At 40.3% G+C, this 21,118-nt stretch overlaps 1 protein-coding gene across 1 annotated transcript in view; it reads right to left on the bottom strand.

Annotated features, from left to right (window-relative positions):
• Positions 1–2,998: 2,998 nt before the first annotated feature.
• Positions 2,999–21,118, bottom strand: part of pparg (peroxisome proliferator-activated receptor gamma) — a 227,358-nt gene continuing 209,238 nt past the window's right edge. Inside the window, exons 7-9 of the mRNA XM_084167902.1 lie at positions 13,011–13,436; positions 5,426–5,541; positions 2,999–3,380 (exon numbers count right to left, since the gene is read on the bottom strand). Coding sequence (XP_084024028.1) covers positions 3,249–3,380; positions 5,426–5,541; positions 13,011–13,436 — 674 coding nt within the window. The 3' untranslated portion in view covers positions 2,999–3,248. The remainder of the gene's footprint in view (positions 3,381–5,425; positions 5,542–13,010; positions 13,437–21,118) is intronic.

Below are 21,118 nucleotides of genomic sequence, written 5' to 3' on the forward strand. Positions count from 1 at the left end.
TATCTGCAGGGTTAGCTCCAGGTAAATATTGCAATCCTTCAGCCATTCCTGGACAAGCTACAAATGCACAGTACCAAAACAAAACAAATGATCTAATGATTCTGTCTCTTCGCAGCAAAATCTGCAGAGCTGGGAAGATTGTAAATAACATTCTATTGGTTGCAAGAATTTTGTATAATAATTTAAATGGAAAAATTCTAAGTTTTGAATCCGGCGTCGTTTTGTGTATCAGTTCATAAACCATTTGCCATGGAATCGGTACATCAAAAATCTCTTCCCAACTATTTTGCAATCTATATGGGACGGCTTTCAAGCCTTTGGTCCTTAAATGAAACTGGTAAACTTTTTTATTTATCACAATTTTCTTTAACCAATTATGGTCTTTAATGTGGCCGACAGACAAAATCCGTACTTTTTCCCCCTTCCACTTTCCTCTTCCATTTTTGCGGTAATGCTGCAATTATTTGGTTGTAATTTTGGGTAGAGCAGACATTTCCATATGTTTTTGTTAGCTGCATGTGTGACATAACTCCACCAGTTCTACCAATGATATAATTTACGAAGATTATACCTTTTGTAAAAAAAAAAATCTAAAAATAATGTTTTTTTATCAATTAGTATATTTGAGTTTAACCACAATATTTGTTGCATTATTTGTTCTGTCGTTTCTGGAGGATTAAATTGAAATTGCAACCAACTTTCTATGGCTTGTTTTAGAAATAGTGATATTTGGGAGATTATTTCCTTATCAAATAACTGAAAGTGAGAGGTTGTAATCTGAATAAAGGGAAAAAGGCCATTCTTGAACATGGGGTGAGACAATCTTCCTAATTTGCTAGAGAACCAGTTTGGATTTAAGTGTAACTTTTGATTGACTGAAGCTTTTAGTGATAGGTCTAATGCTTTAATATTTAATAATTTCTGTCCTCCGAATTCATATTCATTATGTAGGATATTTGTGTTACCGGACCTTCTCAAATAGTACTTGAGTACCCCTGTGTCACGAACGTTGAGAGACGGGTCGGACCAAGGTGCAGCGTGAAAAGCGTACATTATTAACTCAAATAAACATACAAGAAAACAACGTAACGTGAAGTCCAAAGGGCTATACACACACCAGACTAACAGGAACAACATCCCACAATACACACCAGACTAACAGGAACAACATCCCACAATCCACAGCAGGCAATGGGCTACTTAAGGATGATCCCCAATCAGAGACAACGAGCGACAGCTGTCTCTGATTGGGAATCACACCCGGCCAAACCTAGCAACACAACCTAGAACTGCAACATAGAAATAGACTAACTAGAACATATACATAGAATATATAACATAGAAACTCACGCCCTGACCAAACCAACTAAAGACAACAGGCCTCTCAAGGCCAGGGCGTGCCACCCTGATCTAAATGATTACTCCACTGTAGCAATGTGATGATCTAGAATAATTTCTCCACTGTAGCAATGTGATGATCGAAATGACACTACCCTAGATAAATAAAGATCAGATAAAAATAAATGAAATGTACTGAATAAAAAGTGTGAAATCTGTTTTCTAGATTTAGAAATGATTGTGTGAAAGCCTGACTGCTCTGTCTGCAGCTGGAAATCATATTGAAGCCATCAGATGTGTATCTTGTCTAGTTCAGCAGAGTTCAGTAATGTTGCAACACAACAGGGTGTGTCATGGGAAGGCACGTTATAGAGCTGATGTCATGGCTGTAAAATAGCTTAGTGTGTTTAAACTGCACGAACACTACCAGCTCTACAACATGGCAGGAAGCAGTTAGGGTTTAGATGTAGCATGATAACACTGTGGGAAGCCATTATGGCTCACCTGATGTTAGCATGATAACTGATGTCATGTTTGTCTGCTAAAAATCTGGTTACATCTTTTTTAAATATTTTCCCGACATAATGGTGATATAATATATGGTATAATATATGTAATAATATAATTAATAAATGAAAAAGAAAAAGAGACAAATAGAAAATATTTATTTATTTATTAGTCCATTTGCACTTTGAAAATAAAAATGTTTGTTTCTACAATAAAAAATAGTAGCAAATAACATCAACATAAAAATCAGAAAAATACTGTTATTTGAAATACAACAAGTACAGCACTTTAAACTAAGCTCTGAGATTTAGTATTTATTTATCCATCTATGTATGTACAAAAATGTGTATTTATTTATATGGCTTTTATTTCACACACTCATTGTATACAAAGTACAAATTATACAGCTGGCAAATTATTCAAAATATCATATGATGCACAATATTGTATATTCATCTTACATAATGAGCTCACACACTATAGAAACCCCATAGAAACCCTATAGAAACCCTATAGAAACACTATAGAAACACTATAGAAACACTATAGAAACCCTATAGAAACCCTATAGAAACCCTATAGAAACCCAATAGAAACACTATAGAAACCCTATACCCTATAGAAACCCTATAGAAACACTATAGAAACACTATAGAAACCCTATAGAAACCCTATAGAAACCCTATACCCTATAGAAACCCTATAGAAACCCTATAGAAGCACTAACACTATAGAAACCCTATAGAAACCCTATAGAAACACTATAGAAACCCTAACCCTATAGAAACCCTATAGAAACCCTAACCCTATAGAAACCCTATAGAAACCCTAACCCTATAGAAACCCTATAGAAACCCTATAGAAACCCTATAGAACCCCTTATGAAGGTTCACTCTCTAAGTTGCAGGTGAGTCAACTGAGATCAGATCTCACAGGTAGACCTTCTGCCTGTTACCTAGTGTAGCCGATTTGGTTCTATGGGGAAACATCTTTAAGACAGTTACATCTTGATATTATAGATGGAAAAGTATGTAAGTGTTTGTTTATAAACTCTGTAATGAACAGAATCTATCATAACGTATATTCATTTGTGGTGGTGATATACAGAGAACTACAGTTTACGGCTCATAATAATCACAGTTTTTTTTTCTTTCCAACAGCGCCAATAGGACCATTGAGAATCTATAACCTCAGACAGGTTAACATCTCAGGTAACTACTAGTCCCTAATATATTATTCCAATATGCCTCATCAGTGTCATCAATAGGACTAACACATACATATGCTGTTTTCAACCAGTATCTTTCCGTAACCTTGGATGGAAAACTATTTCATATATTGCGCAAAAGCAGTGCACTATATAGGGAATATAGGGTGCCATTTCATTTTTCATATTGACCCTACTAGTAGAGGTCTCTCATGATCTCCTGCAGCAGGGGGTGGAGACACATGTCCACTTCAGTCTTCTTCAATAGCTGGATCAGGTGGACGTGGTCCGTTACAATCTGCCTCAGGTCTGTCATCTTCTGCAGAACCTAAACCATACATAATATAATGTTTCATTTGTTAGGAGCCTTTTATAGACAGCCAATGAATTAAAATGATCAAATACGTAAAAAAAAAAAAAAAAAAGGTTAAACAAACACAGGAAGTTGGGTTGAGAGCAGGGGAATACCCACAGGAATAGATTTAGAATTTTATAGTAGTAGAACTAGAATTAGAACCTATTAGAGTATTCTACAGTATATCTCCAGAACTCATTAGAGTATTCTACAGTATATCTCCAGAACTCATTAGAGTATTCTACAGTATATCTCCAGAACTCATTAGAGTATTCTACAGTATATCTCCAGAACCCATTAGAGTATTCTACAGTATATCTCCAGAACCCATTAGAGTATTCTACAGTATATCTCCAGAACTCATTAGAGTATTCTACAGTATATCTCCAGAACTCATTAGAGTATTCTACAGTATATCTCCAGAACCCACACTCCGAGTCGATATTCACGTAATAATAAGGACCACGCCCCCAAATTGGGGAAAAACAAACATTCTTCCCCATTCACCCAAAGTGTAAAAGAGCCAACTTCGTTGTTGATTTTTAGTTATATAGAAGAGAAAAGAAAACATGCTGCAAAGCTACTGTGTACATGTACAGTACATGTAAACAGGTCAAAAATCCCAACCTACGGATCGCAATTTACATTTACATTTTAGTCATTTAGCAGACGCTCTTATCCAGAGCGACTACCGCGTAGGGAAACAGGGCCCTACGGATCCCAATGCTACCGCGTAGGGAAACAGGGCCCTACGGATCCCAATGCTACCGCGTAGGGAAACAGGGCTCTACGGATCCCAATGCTACCGCGTAGGGAAACAGGGCCCTACGGATCCCAATGCTACCGCGTAGGGAAATAGAGCCCTACGGATCCCAATGCTACCGCGTAGGGAAACAGGGCCCTACGGATCCCAATGCTACCGCGTAGGGAAACAGGGCCCTACGGATCCCAATGCTACCGCGTAGGGAAACAGGGCCCTACGGATCCCAATGCTACCGCGTAGGGAAATAGAGCCCTACGGATCCCAATGCTACCGCGTAGGGAAACAGAGCCTGGGGGAAGAGCCCTGTGGCTTCAGGCTATTCGATGTGGGAGAGTGGGAAATGGGGGGACGCAGTGTCCAAGTAGGCTATGTGTGAGGAAAATATTTCATCTGTATAAGACATTTAACTTGTTTAGTATAGTCTGTTTGTAACCCCACTCACTACTTGTAGCTGTATAGTCTGTTTGTAACTCCACTCACTACTTGTAGCTGTATAGTCTGTTTGTAACTCCACTCACTACTTGTAGCTGTATAGTCTGTTTGTTTGTGTTGTTGGTCCTGGCTAGCATAATGTTCTGGTCGGTAGCTAGCTAGCACTCACTCACTTGGCTGCTAGCACATCACGAAAAGGGGCATGAGGGTAGCCCTACAATATTATGTTTTTCTAAGTAATGAGAATGCTCTGGAGCAGGCAATGTTGAAACATAATCTTTAAACATGTTTTACTTTTCTTAAATGTAGTTTTGTAATTGATTAAAATAAGCAGACAACAAAACATTTGCATTTGAAAAGGGTCAAGCTTTTGCTGTGAGCCAGTAAAGTAACTTAGGTAACCACAGGTTTTCCCCACTGGCGAGCATTCTATCTAATACCGATTGGGACTATTAGAGTATTAGAACTAGAATTAGAACCCATTAGAGTGTTAGAACTAGAATTAGAACCCATTAGAGTGTTAGAACTAGAATTAGAACCCATTAGAGTGTTAGAACTAGAATTAGAACCCATTCGAGTGTTAGAACTAGAATTAGAACCCATTCGAGTGTTAGAACTAGAATTAGAACCCATTAGAGTGTTAGAATTAGAACCCATTAGAGTGTTAGAACTAGAATTAGAACCAATTAGAGTGTTAGAACTAGAATTAGAACCCATTAGAGTGTTAGAACTAGAATCAGAACCCATTTGAGTATTCTACTGTATATCTTCAGAACCCATCAGAGTATTCTACAGTATACTGTATATTGGTACATGGTAATACCTTGGCGAAGAGCTGCAGGGAGTCTGGGTGGTTAAGTTTCAGCTGGAGCTCCAGAGAGTGTAGGACTGTTTCCTGTAGTTCCTCAATGGGCTTCACATTCAGCAGGCCTGGACGATCTACACACACACACACACACACACACACACACACACACACACACACACACACACACACACACACACACACACAGGATGTGTCAGCTTGAGGCTTTTAGCACAGCTGGTTTAATGCAGGACTGAGAGCTGAGGTTGATACAGTGCATTTGGAAAGTTTTCAGACCCCTTCCTTTTTTCCACATTTTGTTACGTTACAGCATTATTCTAAAATGGATCAAATAAATAACAATCCTCAGCAATCTACACACAATACCCCATAATGACAAAGCAAAAACAGGTTTTACAAATTTTTGCAAATGTATTAAAACTAAAACACAGAAATACCTTATTTACATAAGTATTCAGACCCTTTGCTATGAGACTCGAAATTGAGATCAGGTGCATCCTGTTTCCATTGATCATCCTTGAGATGTTTCTACAACTTGGAGTCTACCTGTGGTAAATTCAATTGATTGGACATGATTTGGAAAGGCACACACCTGTCTATATAAGGTTGCACAGTTGACAGTGCATGTCAGAGCAAAAACCCACCCGTAGTCTGCGCTCCAGCGGGTATATCTCACTGGTCATCCCCAAAGCCAACACCTCCTTTGGCCGCCATTCCTTCCAGTTCTCTGCTGCCAATGACTGGAACGAACTGCAAAAATCTCTGAAGCTGGAGACTCTTATCTCCCTCACTAACTTTAAGCATCAGTTGTCAGAGCACCTTACCGATCACTGCACCTGTACACAGCCCATCTGAAATTAGCCCACCCAACTACCTCATCCCCATATTGTTATTTATTTTGCTCATTTGCACCCCAGTATCTCTATTTGCACATCATCTTTTGCACATCTATCATTCCAGTGTTAATACGAAATTGTAACTATTTTGCACTATGGCCTATTTATTGCCTTACCTCCATAACTTACTACATTTGAACACACTGTATATATATTTTCTGTTGTATTTTTGACTTTATGTTTTGTTTTACCCCATATGTAACTCTGTGTTGTTGTTTTTATCGCACTGCTTTGCTTTATCTTGGCCAGGTCGCAGTTGGAAATGAGAACTTGTTCTCAACTGGCTTACCTGGTTAAATAAAGGTTAAATAAAAAATAAAAATAAATAAAAATATTGGAACGCCGACTGCGAGCCAGGCCTAATCACTCAACATCAGTGCCCGACCTCACTAATGCTCTTGTGGCTGAATGGAAGCAAGTCCCCACAGCAATGTTCCAACATCTAGTGGAAAGCCTTCCCAGAAGAGTGGAGGCTGTTATAGCAGCAAAGGGGGGACCAACTCCATATTAATGTCCATGATTTTGGAATTAGATGTTCTACAAGCAGGTGTCCACATACCTTTGGTCATGTAGTGTACAGTACATGTTTATTTTATTTTTTTAGTCATTTAGCAGACGCTCTTATCCAGAGGGACTTACAGTTAGTGAGTGCATACATTTATTTATTTTTTAATTCATTTTTCTTACTGGCCCCCCGTGGGAATCGAACCCACAACCCTGGCGTTGCAAACACCATGCTCTACCAACTGAGTTACATCCCTGCCGGCCATTCCCTCCCCTACCCTGGGCCAATTGTGCGCCGCTCCATGGGTCTCCCGGTCGCGGCCGGCTACGACAGAGCCTGGATTCGAACCAGGATCTCTAGTGGCACAGCTAGCATTGCGATGCAGTGCCTTAGACCACTGCGCCACTCTTGATGTGGACAAGCTCCACCTGGACCCCTCAACACTGAAGCATGCATGAGAACACCAGCTGTTCCGGATGACTGTGTGATCTCGCTCTCTGTAGCCGATGTAAGACCTTTAAACAGGTCAACATTCACAAGGCTGCAGTGCCAGACGGATTACCAGGACGTGTACTCAGAGCATGCACTGACCAGCTGGCAAGTGTCTTCACTGACATTTTCAACATGTCCCTGACTGAGTCTGTAATACCAACATGTTTCAAGCAGACGACCATAGTTCCTGTACCCAAGAACACTAAGGTAACCTGTCTAAATGACTACCGACCTGTAGCACTCACGTCTGTAGCCATGAAATGCTTAGAAAGGCTGGTCATGGCTCACATCAACACCATCATCCCAGAAACCCTAGACCCACTCCAATTCGTATACCACCCCAACAGATCCACAGATGACGCAATCTCTATTGCACTCCACACTGCCCTTTCACACTTGGACAAAAGGAACACCTACGTGAGAATGCTATTCATTGACTACAGCAACTTACTGTATATAATATACTGCCAACTCCACTTACTATATATAATATACTGCCAACTCCACTTACTGTATATAGTATACTGCCAACTCCACTTACTGTATATAATATACTGCCAACTCCACTTACTGTGTATAATATACTACCAACTCCACTTACTGTATATAATATACTGCCAACTCCACTTATGTAATATGCTGCCAACTCCACTTACTGTATATAATATACTGCCAACTCCACTTACTGTATGTAATATACTGCCAACTCCACTTACTGTATATAATATACTGCCAACTCCACTTACTGTATATAATATGCTGCCAACTCCACTTACTGTATATAATATACTGCCAACTCCACTTACTGTATATAATATACTGCCAACTCCACTTACTGTATATAATATACTGCCAACTCCACTTATGTAATATACTGCCAACTCCACTTACTGTATATAATATACTGCCAACTCCACTTATATAATATACTGCCAACCCCACTTACTGTACGTAATTTGCTGCCAACTCCACTTACTGTACATAATATACTGCCAACTCTACTTACTGTATATAATATACTGCCAACTCCACTTATGTAATATACTGCCAACTCCAATTACTGTATATAATATACTGCCAACTCCACTTACTGTATATAATATACTGCCAACTCCACTTATGTAATATGCTGCCAACTCCACTTACTGTATATAGTATACTGCCAACTCCACTTACTGTATATAATATACTGCCAACTCCACTTACTGTATATAATATACTGCCAACTCCACTTACTGTATATAATATACTGCCAACTCCACTTATGTAATATGCTGCCAACTCCACTTACTGTATATAGTATACTGCCAACTCCACTTACTGTATATAATATACTGCCAACTCCACTTACTGTATATAATATACTGCCAACTCCACTTACTGTATATAATATACTGCCAACTCCACTTACTGTATATAATATACTGCCAACTCCACTTATGTAATATACTGCCAACTCCACTTACTGTATATAATATACTGCCAACTCCACTTACTGTATATAATATACTGCCAACTCCACTTACTGTATATAATATACTGCCAACTCCACTTATGTAATATGCTGCCAACTCCACTTACTGTATATAGTATACTGCCAACTCCACTTACTGTATATAATATACTGCCAACTCCACTTACTGTATATAATATACTGCCAACTCCACTTCCTGTATGTAATATACTGCCAACTCCACTTATGTAATATGCTGCCAACTCCACTTACTGTATATAATATACTGCCAACTCCACTTACTGTATATAATATACTGCCAACTCCACTTACTGTATATAGTATACTGCCAACTCCACTTACTGTATATAATATACTGCCAACTCCACTTACTGTATATAATATACTGCCAACTCCACTTACTGTATATAATATACTGCCAACTCCACTTCCTGTATGTAATATACTTCCAACTCCAGTTACTGTATGTAATATACTGCCAACTCCACTTCCTGTATATAAAATACTTCCAACTCCACGTACTGTATGTAGTGTAATATGCTGCCAACTATAGAACAGGTGTAATAACTAATATAACTATATATATATATATATATATATATATATATATATATATATATATATATATATATATCCAACTCCACTTACTGTATATAATATACTGCCAACTCCACTTACTGTATATAATATAATGCCAACTCCACTTACTGTATATAATATACTGCCAACTCCACTTATGTAATATGCTGCCAACTCCACTTACTGTATATAGTATACTGCCAACTCCACTTACTCTATATAATATACTGCCAACTCCACTTACTGTATATAATATACTGCCAACTCCACTTACTGTATATAATATACTGCCAACTCCACTTACTGTATATAATATACTGCCAACTCCACTTACTGTATATAATATGCTGCCAACTCCACTTACTGTATATAGTATACTGCCAACTCCACTTACTGTATATAATATACTGCCAACTCCACTTACTGTATATAATATACTGCCAACTCCACTTATGTAATATACTGCCAACTCCACTTACTGTATATAATATACTGCCAACTCCACTTACTGTATATAATATAATGCCAACTCCACTTACTGTATATAATATACTGCCAACTCCACTTATGTAATATGCTGCCAACTCCACTTACTGTATATAGTATACTGCCAACTCCACTTACTCTATATAATATACTGCCAACTCCACTTACTGTATATAATATACTGCCAACTCCACTTACTGTATATAATATACTGCCAACTCCACTTACTGTATATAATATACTGCCAACTCCACTTACTGTATATAATATGCTGCCAACTCCACTTACTGTATATAGTATACTGCCAACTCCACTTACTGTATATAATATACTGCCAACTCCACTTACTGTATATAATATACTGCCAACTCCACTTATGTAATATACTGCCAACTCCACTTACTGTATATAATATACTGCCAACTCCACTTACTGTATATAATATACTGCCAACTCCACTTACTGTATATAATATACTGCCAACTCCACTTATGTAATATGCTGCCAACTCCACTTACTGTATATAGTATACTGCCAACTCCACTTACTGTATATAATATACTGCCAACTCCACTTACTGTATATAATATACTGCCAACTCCACTTACTGTATATAATATACTGCCAACTCCACTTACTGTATATAATATACTGCCAACTCCACTTCCTGTATGTAATATACTGCCAACTCCACTTATGTAATATACTGCCAACTCCACTTACTGTATATAGTATACTGCCAACTCCACTTACTGTATATAATATACTGCCAACTCCACTTACTGTATATAATATACTGCCAACTCCACTTACTGTATATAATATACTGCCAACTCCACTTACTGTATATAATATACTGCCAACTCCACTTACTGTATATAATATGCTGCCAACTCCACTTACTGTATATAATATACTGCCAACTCCACTTACTGTATATAATATACTGCCAACTCCACTTACTGTATATAATATACTGCCAACTCCACTTACTGTATATAATATACTGCCAACTCCACTTACTGTATATAATATACTGCCAACTCCACTTACTATATATAATATACTGCCAACTCCACTTACTGTATATAATATACTGCCAACTCCACTTCCTGTATGTAATATACTGCCAACTCCACTTATGTAATATGCTGCCAACTCCACTTACTGTATATAATATACTGCCAACTCCACTTACTGTATATAGTATACTGCCAACTCCACTTACTGTATATAATATACTGCCAACTCCACTTATGTAATATACTGCCAACTCCACTTACTGTATATAGTATACTGCCAACTCCACTTACTGTATATAATATACTGCCAACTCCACTTACTGTATATAATATACTGCCAACTCCACTTACTGTATATAATATACTGCCAACTCCACTTCCTGTATGTAATATACTGCCAACTCCACTTACTGTATATAAAATACTTCCAACTCCACTTACTGTATGTAATGTAATATGCTGCCAACTATAGAACAGGTGTAATAACTAATATAACTATATATATATATATATCCAACTCCACTTACTGTATGTAATGTAATATGCTGCCAACTATAGAACAGGTGTAATAACTAATATAACTATATATATATATATATATATATCCAACTCCACTTACTGTATGTAATATGCTGCCAACTATAGAACAGGTGTAATAACTAATATAACTATATATATATAGATATCCAACTCCACTTACTGTATGTATTAACCCTAACCCTAAATCCATGCTGCTTCTATTAAACAGGTCAAACTTGTCTGTGTGAGATACGCTAGGTGTCGCTGTGTAATGCCTGTCCAACAGAGATTAGATGCTGATTAACCCAAACACTAATATAACTAATATAACTAATATAACTAATATAACTAATATAACTAATATAACCATAATATAACAATTATAACCCTAATATAACTAATATAACCCTAATATAACTAATATAACTAATATAACTAATATAACCCTAATATAACTAATATAACTAATATAACTAATATAACCCTAATATAACTAATAACCCTAATATAACTAATATAACCTTAATATAACTAATATAACCCTAATAACCCTAATATAACTAATATAAATAATTTAACTAATATAACCATAATATAATGTCCAACAGAGATTAGATGCTGATTAATCCTAACCCTAATATAACTAATATAACCCTAATATAATGTCCAACAGAGATTAGATGCTGATTAACCCTAACCCTAATATAACTAATATAATTAATATAACTAATATAACCCTAATATAATGTCCAACAGAGATTAGATGCTGATTAACCCTAACCCTAATATAACTAATATAATTAATATAACTAATATAACCCTAATATAATGTCCAACAGAGATTAGATGCTGATTAACCCTAACCCTAATATAACTAATATAACTAATATAATGTCCAACAGAGATTAGATGCTGATTAACCCTAACCCTAATATAACTAATATAATTAATATAACTAATATAACTAATATAATGTCCAACAGAGATTAGATGCTGATTAACCCTAACCCTAATATAACTAATATAATTAATATAACTAATATAATGTCCAACAGAGATTAGATGCTGATTAACCCTAACCCTAATATAACTAATATAACCCTAATATAATGTCCAACAGAGATTTTGAGAGATGTTGAATTTAATTGAATTTGAGTTTATTCTAGACAAAGTCGGGGTCGCGACCAATAAAAAAAAAAAAATCATCATAAACGTTTTTGAGAAAGATCAATTTAAAAATAAAATCTTATTGAGTAAATGTTTTTATTCGTTTCTTGAAAATATAATGAATTGAAAGTTATTTGTTGATGAAAAAATAGGGTCCCCGCTTAAAAAATTGGAATACCACTTTTCTAGACTGTAAAGCCCCACCCACCTCTGCTGAGGATGATGACTAAGCCCCACCCACCTCCTCTGAGGATGATGACCATATTATTATTATTATTATTATTATTATTAGTAGTAGTATTAGTATTAGTAGTAGTATTAGTATTAGTAGTATTAGTAGTAGTAGTAGTAGTAGTAGTAGTTGTAGTAGTTGTAGTAATAATATAATATTTTGGTTGTTGTCATGATATAATGATGATAATAATATTATTATAGTACTAACCTCCACTGAGGATGATGACGGCGAGGAAGAGAGCCATATCACTGTCATACAGCTCCAGGGTGTTGAACTTGACAGAGAACTCAAACTTGGGCTCCATCATATCACAGAAGGGTTTCCTCAGGCTCTTCAGGAACTCTCTGGTCATGAAGATCTGTCCATAGGAGATCAGCGTACCATCTTTGTTCATGAGCGGAGCCCACATGATGATGAGCACCTCGATGACGCCGTACTTCAGCAGAGTCACCTGATCATTCAGGTCCAATCCCACGAAGCCAGGGATGCTCTTTGCGAACTCTGTGACCTCTCGGACGGCCTCGGCGGAGCGCGACTGACAGCTGTAGAAGAACCTGAGTTGCACCTCGTCAGTGGGCTCCTGGACCAGACCAACACCTCCACCCAGACCTTCACTTACTGCCAGACATCCACCTGCAGCAAATCAACATAGTTTAAGTGTTATTTCATATACACTGAACAAAAATATATAACGCAACATGTAAAGTGTTGGTCCCATGATTCATGAGCTGAAATAAAAGATCCCAGAAATCTTCCATATGCACAAAAAGGTGTGGCATATCAAGAAGTTAATTAAACAGCATGATCATTACACAGCTGCACCTTGTGCTGGGGACTGCAAAAGGCCAATTAAATGTGCAGTTTTATCTCACAACACAATGCCACAGATGTCTTAAGTTTTGAGAGAACATGCAATTGGCATGTTGACTGCAGGAATGTCCACCAGAGCAATTGCCAGAGAATTTAATCTTCATTTCTCTACCATAGAGAATTTGGCAGTACGTCCAACCGGCCTCACAACAGCAGACCACATGTAACCATACCAGCCCAGGAACTCCACATCCAGCTTCGTCACCTGCGGCATGGTCTGAGGCCAGACACCCGGACAGCTGATGAAACTGTGGGTTTGCACAACCAAATAATTTCTGCACAAACTATCAGAAACCGTCTCAGGGAATCTCATCTGCGCGCTCGTGGTCCTCACCAGGGTCTTGACCTGACTGCAGTTCGGTGTCGTAACTGACTTCAGTGGGCAAATGCTCACCTTCGATGGACACTGGCAAGATGGAGAAGTGTGTTCTTAATGGATGAATCCCGATTTCAACTGTACCGGGCAGATGGCTCGTGTGGGCGAGCGGTTTGCTGATGTCCCATGGTGGCGGTGAGGTTATGGTATGGGCAGGCATAAGCTACGGACAACGAACACAATTGCATTTTATCAATGGTAATTTGAATGCACAGAGATACCGTGACGAGATCCTGAGACCCATTGTCGTGCCATTCATCCGTTGCCATCACCTCATGTTTCAGCATGATAATGCACAGCCCCATGTCACAAGGATCTGGACACAATTCCTGGAGGCTGAAAATGTCCCAGTTCTTCCATGGCCTGCATACTCACCAGACATGTCACCCATTGAGCATGTTTGGGATGCTCTGGATCGACGTGTACGACAGCGTGTTCCAGTTCCTGCCAATATCCAGCAATTTCACAAAGCCATTGAAGAAGAGAGGGAAAACATTCCACAGCCCACAATCAACACCCCTATCTCTTTTTTTTTAGGTATCTGAACCAACGGATCCGTATCTGTATTCCCAGTCATGTGAAATCCATAGATTAGGGCCTAATTAATATCTTTCAATTGAATGAATTCCTTCTATAAACTGTAACTCGGTAAAGTCTTAGAAATTGTTGCATGTTGCGTTTATATTTTTGTTCAGTGTAGAAAGGTCACTAACCCTAACCCTAACCCTAACCCACTCTACAAAAAAAGTAACAAAAATAGGAGAAAAAAAGGTAGAGGGATAACAGGCTGCCCCTAACCCAGCCCCTAACCCCAACCCTAACCCAACCCTAACCCTAACCCTAACCCCACAGAGGATATTAACAACATTATAATACCTAGACCACAGCCAGCCCCAACCCCACAGAGGATATTAACAACATTATAATACCTAGACCACAGCCAGCCCCAACCCCAACCCCACAGAGGATATTAATAACATTATAATACCTGGACCACAGCCAGCCCCAACCCCACAGAGGATATTAACAACATTATAATACCTGGACCACAGCCAGCCCCAACCCCACAGAGGATATTAACAACATTATAATACCTAGACCACAGCCAGCCCCAACCCCACAGAGGATATTAACAACATTATAATACCTAGACCACAGCCAGCCCCAGCCCCAACCCCACAGAGGATATTAACAACATTATAATACCTAGACCACAGCCAGCCCCAGCCCCAACCCCACAGAGGATATTAACAACATTATAATACCTAGACCACAGCCAGCCCCAACCCCAACCCCACAGAGGATATTAACAACATTATAATACCTAGACCACAGCCAACCCCAACCCCACAGAGGATATTAACAACATTATAATACCTAGACCACAGCCAGCCCCAACCCCACAGAGGATATTAACAACATTATAATACCTAGACCACAGCCAGCCCCAACCCCACAGAGGATATTAACAACATTATAATACCTAGACCACAGCCAGCCCCAACCCCACAGAGGATATTAACAACATTATAATACCTAGACCACAGCCTGCCCCAACCCCACAGAGGATATTAACAACATTATAATACCTAGACCACAGCCAGCCCCAACCCCACAGAGGATATTAACAACATTATAATACCTAGACCACAGCCAGCCCCAACCCCAACCCCACAGAGGATATTAACAACATTATAATACCTAGACCACAGCCAACCCCAACCCCACAGAGGATATTAACAACATTATAATACCTAGACCACAGCCAGCCCCAACCCCACAGAGGATATTAACAACATTATAATACCTAGACCACAGCCAGCCCCAACCCCACAGAGGATATTAACAACATTATAATACCTAGACCACAGCCAGCCCCAACCCCACAGAGGATATTAACAACATTATAATACCTAGACCACAGCCTGCCCCAACCCCACAGAGGATATTAACAACATTATAATACCTAGACCACAGCCAGCCCCAACCCCACAGAGGATATTAACAACATTATAATACCTAGACCACAGCCAGCCCCAACCCCACAGAGGATATTAACAACATTATAATACATAGACCACAGCCAGCCCCAACCCCGACCCCACAGAGGATATTAACAACATTATAATACCTAGACCACAGCCAGCCCCAACCCCACAGAGGATATTAACAACATTATAATACCTGGACCACAGCCAGCCCCAACCCCAACCCCACAGAGGATATTAACAACATTATAATACCTAGACCACAGCCAGCCCCAACCCCAACCCCACAGAGGATATTAACAACATTATAATACCTAGACCACAGCCAGCCCCAACCCCAACCCCACAGAGGATATTAACAACATTATAATACCTAGACCACAGCCAGCCCCAACCCCAACCCCACAGAGGATATTAACAACATTATAATACCTGGACCACAGCCAGCCCCAACCCCACAGAGGATATTAACAACATTATAATACCTAGACCACAGCCAGCCCCAACCCCACAGAGGATATTAACAACATTATAATACCTAGACCACAGCCAGCCCCAACCCCACAGAGGATATTAACAACATTATAATACCTAGACCACAGCCAGCCCCAACCCCACAGAGGATATTAACAACATTATAATACCTAGACCACAGCCAGCCCCAACCCCACAGAGGATATTAACAACATTATAATACCTAGACCACAGCCAGCCCCAACCCCAACCCCACAGAGGATATTAACAACATTATAATACCTAGACCACAGCCAGCCCCAACCCCAACCCCACAGAGGATATTAACAACATTATAATACCTAGACCAAAGCCAGCCCCAACCCCACAGAGGATATTAACAACATTATAATACCTAGACCACAGCCAGCCCCAACCCCACAGAGGATATTAACAACATTATAATACCTGGACCACAGCCAGCCCCAACCCCACAGAGGATATTAACAACATTATAATACCTGGACCACAGCCAGCCCCAACCCCACAGAGGATATTAACAACATTATAATACCTAGACCACAGCCAGCCCCAACCCCACAGAGGATATTAACAACATTATAATACCTAGACCACAGCCAGCCCCAACCCCACAGAGGATATTAACAACATTATAATACCTAGACCACAGCCAGCCCCAACCCCAACCCCACAGAGGATATTAACAACATTATAATACCTAGACCACAGCCAGCCCCAACCCCAACCCCACAGAGGATATTAACAACATTATAATACCTAGACCACAGCCAGCCCCAACCCCACAGAGGATATTAACAACATTATAATACCTAGACCACAGCCAGCCCCAACCCCACAGAGGATATTAACAACATTATAATACCTAGACCACAGCCAGCCCCAACCCCACAGAGGATATTAACAACATTATAATACCTAGACCACAGCCAGCCCCAACCCCACAGAGGATATTAACAACATTATAATACCTAGACCACAGCCAGCCCCAACCCCAACCCCACAGAGGATATTAACAACATTATAATACCTAGACCACAGCCAGCCCCAACCCCACAGAGGATATTAACAACATTATAATACCTAGACCACAGCCAGCCCCAACCCCACAGAGGATATTAACAACATTATAATACCTGGACCACAGCCAGCCCCAACCCCACAGAGGATATTAACAACATTATAATACCTAGACCACAGCCAGCCCCAACCCCACAGAGGATATTAACAACATTATAATACCTGGACCACAGCCAGCCCCAACCCCAACCCCACAGAGGATATTAACAACATTATAATACCTAGACCACAGCCAGCCCCAACCCCACAGAGGATATTAACAACATTATAATACCTGGACCACAGCCAGCCCCAACCCCAACCCCACAGAGGATATTAACAACATTATAATACCTAGACCACAGCCAGCCCCAACCCCAACCCCACAGAGGATATTAACAACATTATAATACCTAGACCACAGCCAGCCCCAACCCCACAGAGGATATTAACAACATTATAATACCTAGACCACAGCCAGCCCCAACCCCACAGAGGATATTAACAACATTATAATACCTAGACCACAGCCAGCCCCAACCCCACAGAGGATATTAACAACATTATAATACCTAGACCACAGCCAGCCCCAACCCCACAGAGGATATTAACAACATTATAATACCTGGACCACAGCCAGCCCCAACCCCACAGAGGATATTAACAACATTATAATACCTAGACCACAGCCAGCCCCAACCCCACAGAGGATATTAACAACATTATAATACCTAGACCACAGCCAGCCCCAACCCCACAGAGGATATTAACAACATTATAATACCTAGACCACAGCCAGCCCCAACCCCACAGAGGATATTAACAACATTATAATACCTGGACCACAGCCAGCCCCAACCCCACAGAGGATATTAACAACATTATAATACCTAGACCACAGCCAGCCCCAACCCCACAGAGGATATTAACAACATTATAATACCTAGACCACAGCCAGCCCCAGCCCCAACCCCACAGAGGATATTAACAACATTATAATACCTAGACCACAGCCAGCCCCAACCCCAACCCCACAGAGGATATTAACAACATTATAATACCTAGACCACAGCCAGCCCCAACCCCACAGAGGATATTAACAACATTATAATACCTGGACCACAGCCAGCCCCAACCCCACAGAGGATATTAACAACATTATAATACCTAGACCACAGCCAGCCCCAACCCCACAGAGGATATTAACAACATTATAATACCTAGACCACAGCCAGCCCCAACCCCAACCCCACAGAGGATATTAACAACATTATAATACCTAGACCACAGCCAGCCCCAACCCCACAGAGGATATTAACAACATTATAATACCTGGACCACAGCCAGCCCCAACCCCACAGAGGATATTAACAACATTATAATACCTAGACCACAGCCAGCCCCAACCCCACAGAGGATATTAACAACATTATAATACCTAGACCACAGCCAGCCCCAACCCCAACCCCACAGAGGATATTAACAACATTATAATACCTAGACCACAGCCAGCCCCAACCCCACAGAGGATATTAACAACATTATAATACCTAGACCACAGCCAGCCCCAACCCCAACCCCACAGAGGATATTAACAACATTATAATACCTGGACCACAGCCAGCCCCAACCCCAACCCCACAGAGGATATTAACAACATTATAATACCTGGACCACAGCCAGCCCCAACCCCAACCCCACAGAGGATATTAACAACATTATAATACCTAGACCACAGCCAGCCCCAACCCCAACCCCACAGAGGATATTAACAACATTATAATACCTGGACCACAGCCAGCCCCAACCCCAACCCCACAGAGGATATTAACAACATTATAATACCTGGACCACAGCCAGCCCCAACCCCACAGAGGATATTAACAACATTATAATACCTAGACCACAGCCAGCCCCAACCCCACAGAGGATATTAACAACATTATAATACCTGGACCACAGCCAGCCCCAACCCCACAGAGGATATTAACAACATTATAATACCTAGACCACAGCCAGCCCCAACCCCACAGAGGATATTAACAACATTATAATACCTGGACCACAGCCAGCCCCAACCCCACAGAGGATATTAACAACATTATAATACCTGGACCACAGCCAGCCCCAACCCCAACCCCACAGAGGATATTAACAACATTATAATACCTGGACCACAGCCAGCCCCAACCCCACAGAGGATATTAACAACATTATAATACCTAGACCACAGCCAGCCCCAACCCCACAGAGGATATTAACAACATTATAATACCTAGACCACAGCCAGCCCCAACCCCAACCCCACAGAGGATATTAAGAACATTATAATACCTAGACCACAGCCAGCCCCAACCCCACAGAGGATATTAAGAACATTATAATACCTAGACCACAGCCAGCCCCAACCCCAACCCCACAGAGGATATTAACAACATTATAATACCTAGACCACAGCCAGCCCCAACCCCAACCCCACAGAGGATATTAACAACATTATAATACCTAGACCATAGCCAGCCCCAACCCCAACCCCACAGAGGATATTAACAACATTATAATACCTGGACCACAGCCAGCCCCAACCCCACAGAGGATATTAACAACATTATAATACCTAGACCAAAGTCAGCCCCAACCCCACAGAGGATATTAACAACATTATAATACCTAGACCACAGCCAGCCCCAACCCCACAGAGGATATTAACAACATTATAATACCTAGACCACAGCCAGCCCCAACCCCACAGAGGATATTAACAACATTATAATACCTGGACCACAGCCAGCCCCAACCCCACAGAGGATATTAACAACATTATAATACCTGGACCACAGCCAGCCCCAACCCCACAGAGGATATTAACAACATTATAATACCTAGACCACAGCCAGCCCCAACCCCACAGAGGATATTAACAACATTATAATACCTAGACCACAGCCAGCCCCAACCCCACAGAGGATATTAACAACATTATAATACCTGGACCACAGCCAGCCCCAACCCCACAGAGGATATTAACAACATTATAATACCTAGACCACAGCCAGCCCCAACCCCACTGAGGATATTAACAACATTATAATACCTAGACCACAGCCAGCCCCAACCCCACTGAGGATATTAACAACATTATAATACCTAGACCACAGCCAGCCCCAACCCCACAGAGGATATTAACAACATTATAATACCTAGACCACAGCCAGCCCCAACCCCACAGAGGATATTAACAACATTATAATACCTAGACCACAGCCAGCCCCAACCCCACAGAGGATATTAACAACATTATAATACCTGGACCACAGCCAGCCCCAACCCCACAGAGGATATTAACAACATTATAATACCTAGACCACAGCCAGCCCCAACCCCAACCCCACAGAGGATATTAACAACATTATAATACCTACACCACAGCCAGCCCCAACCCCACAGAGGATATTAACAACATTATAATACCTAGACCACAGCCAGCCCCAACCCCACAGAGGATATTAACAACATTATAATACCTAGAC

This window comes from Coregonus lavaretus (genome assembly GCF_964263955.1).
Source record: "Coregonus lavaretus genome assembly, chromosome: 8".
In the NCBI taxonomy this organism is placed as follows: Eukaryota; Metazoa; Chordata; class Actinopteri; order Salmoniformes; family Salmonidae; genus Coregonus; species Coregonus lavaretus.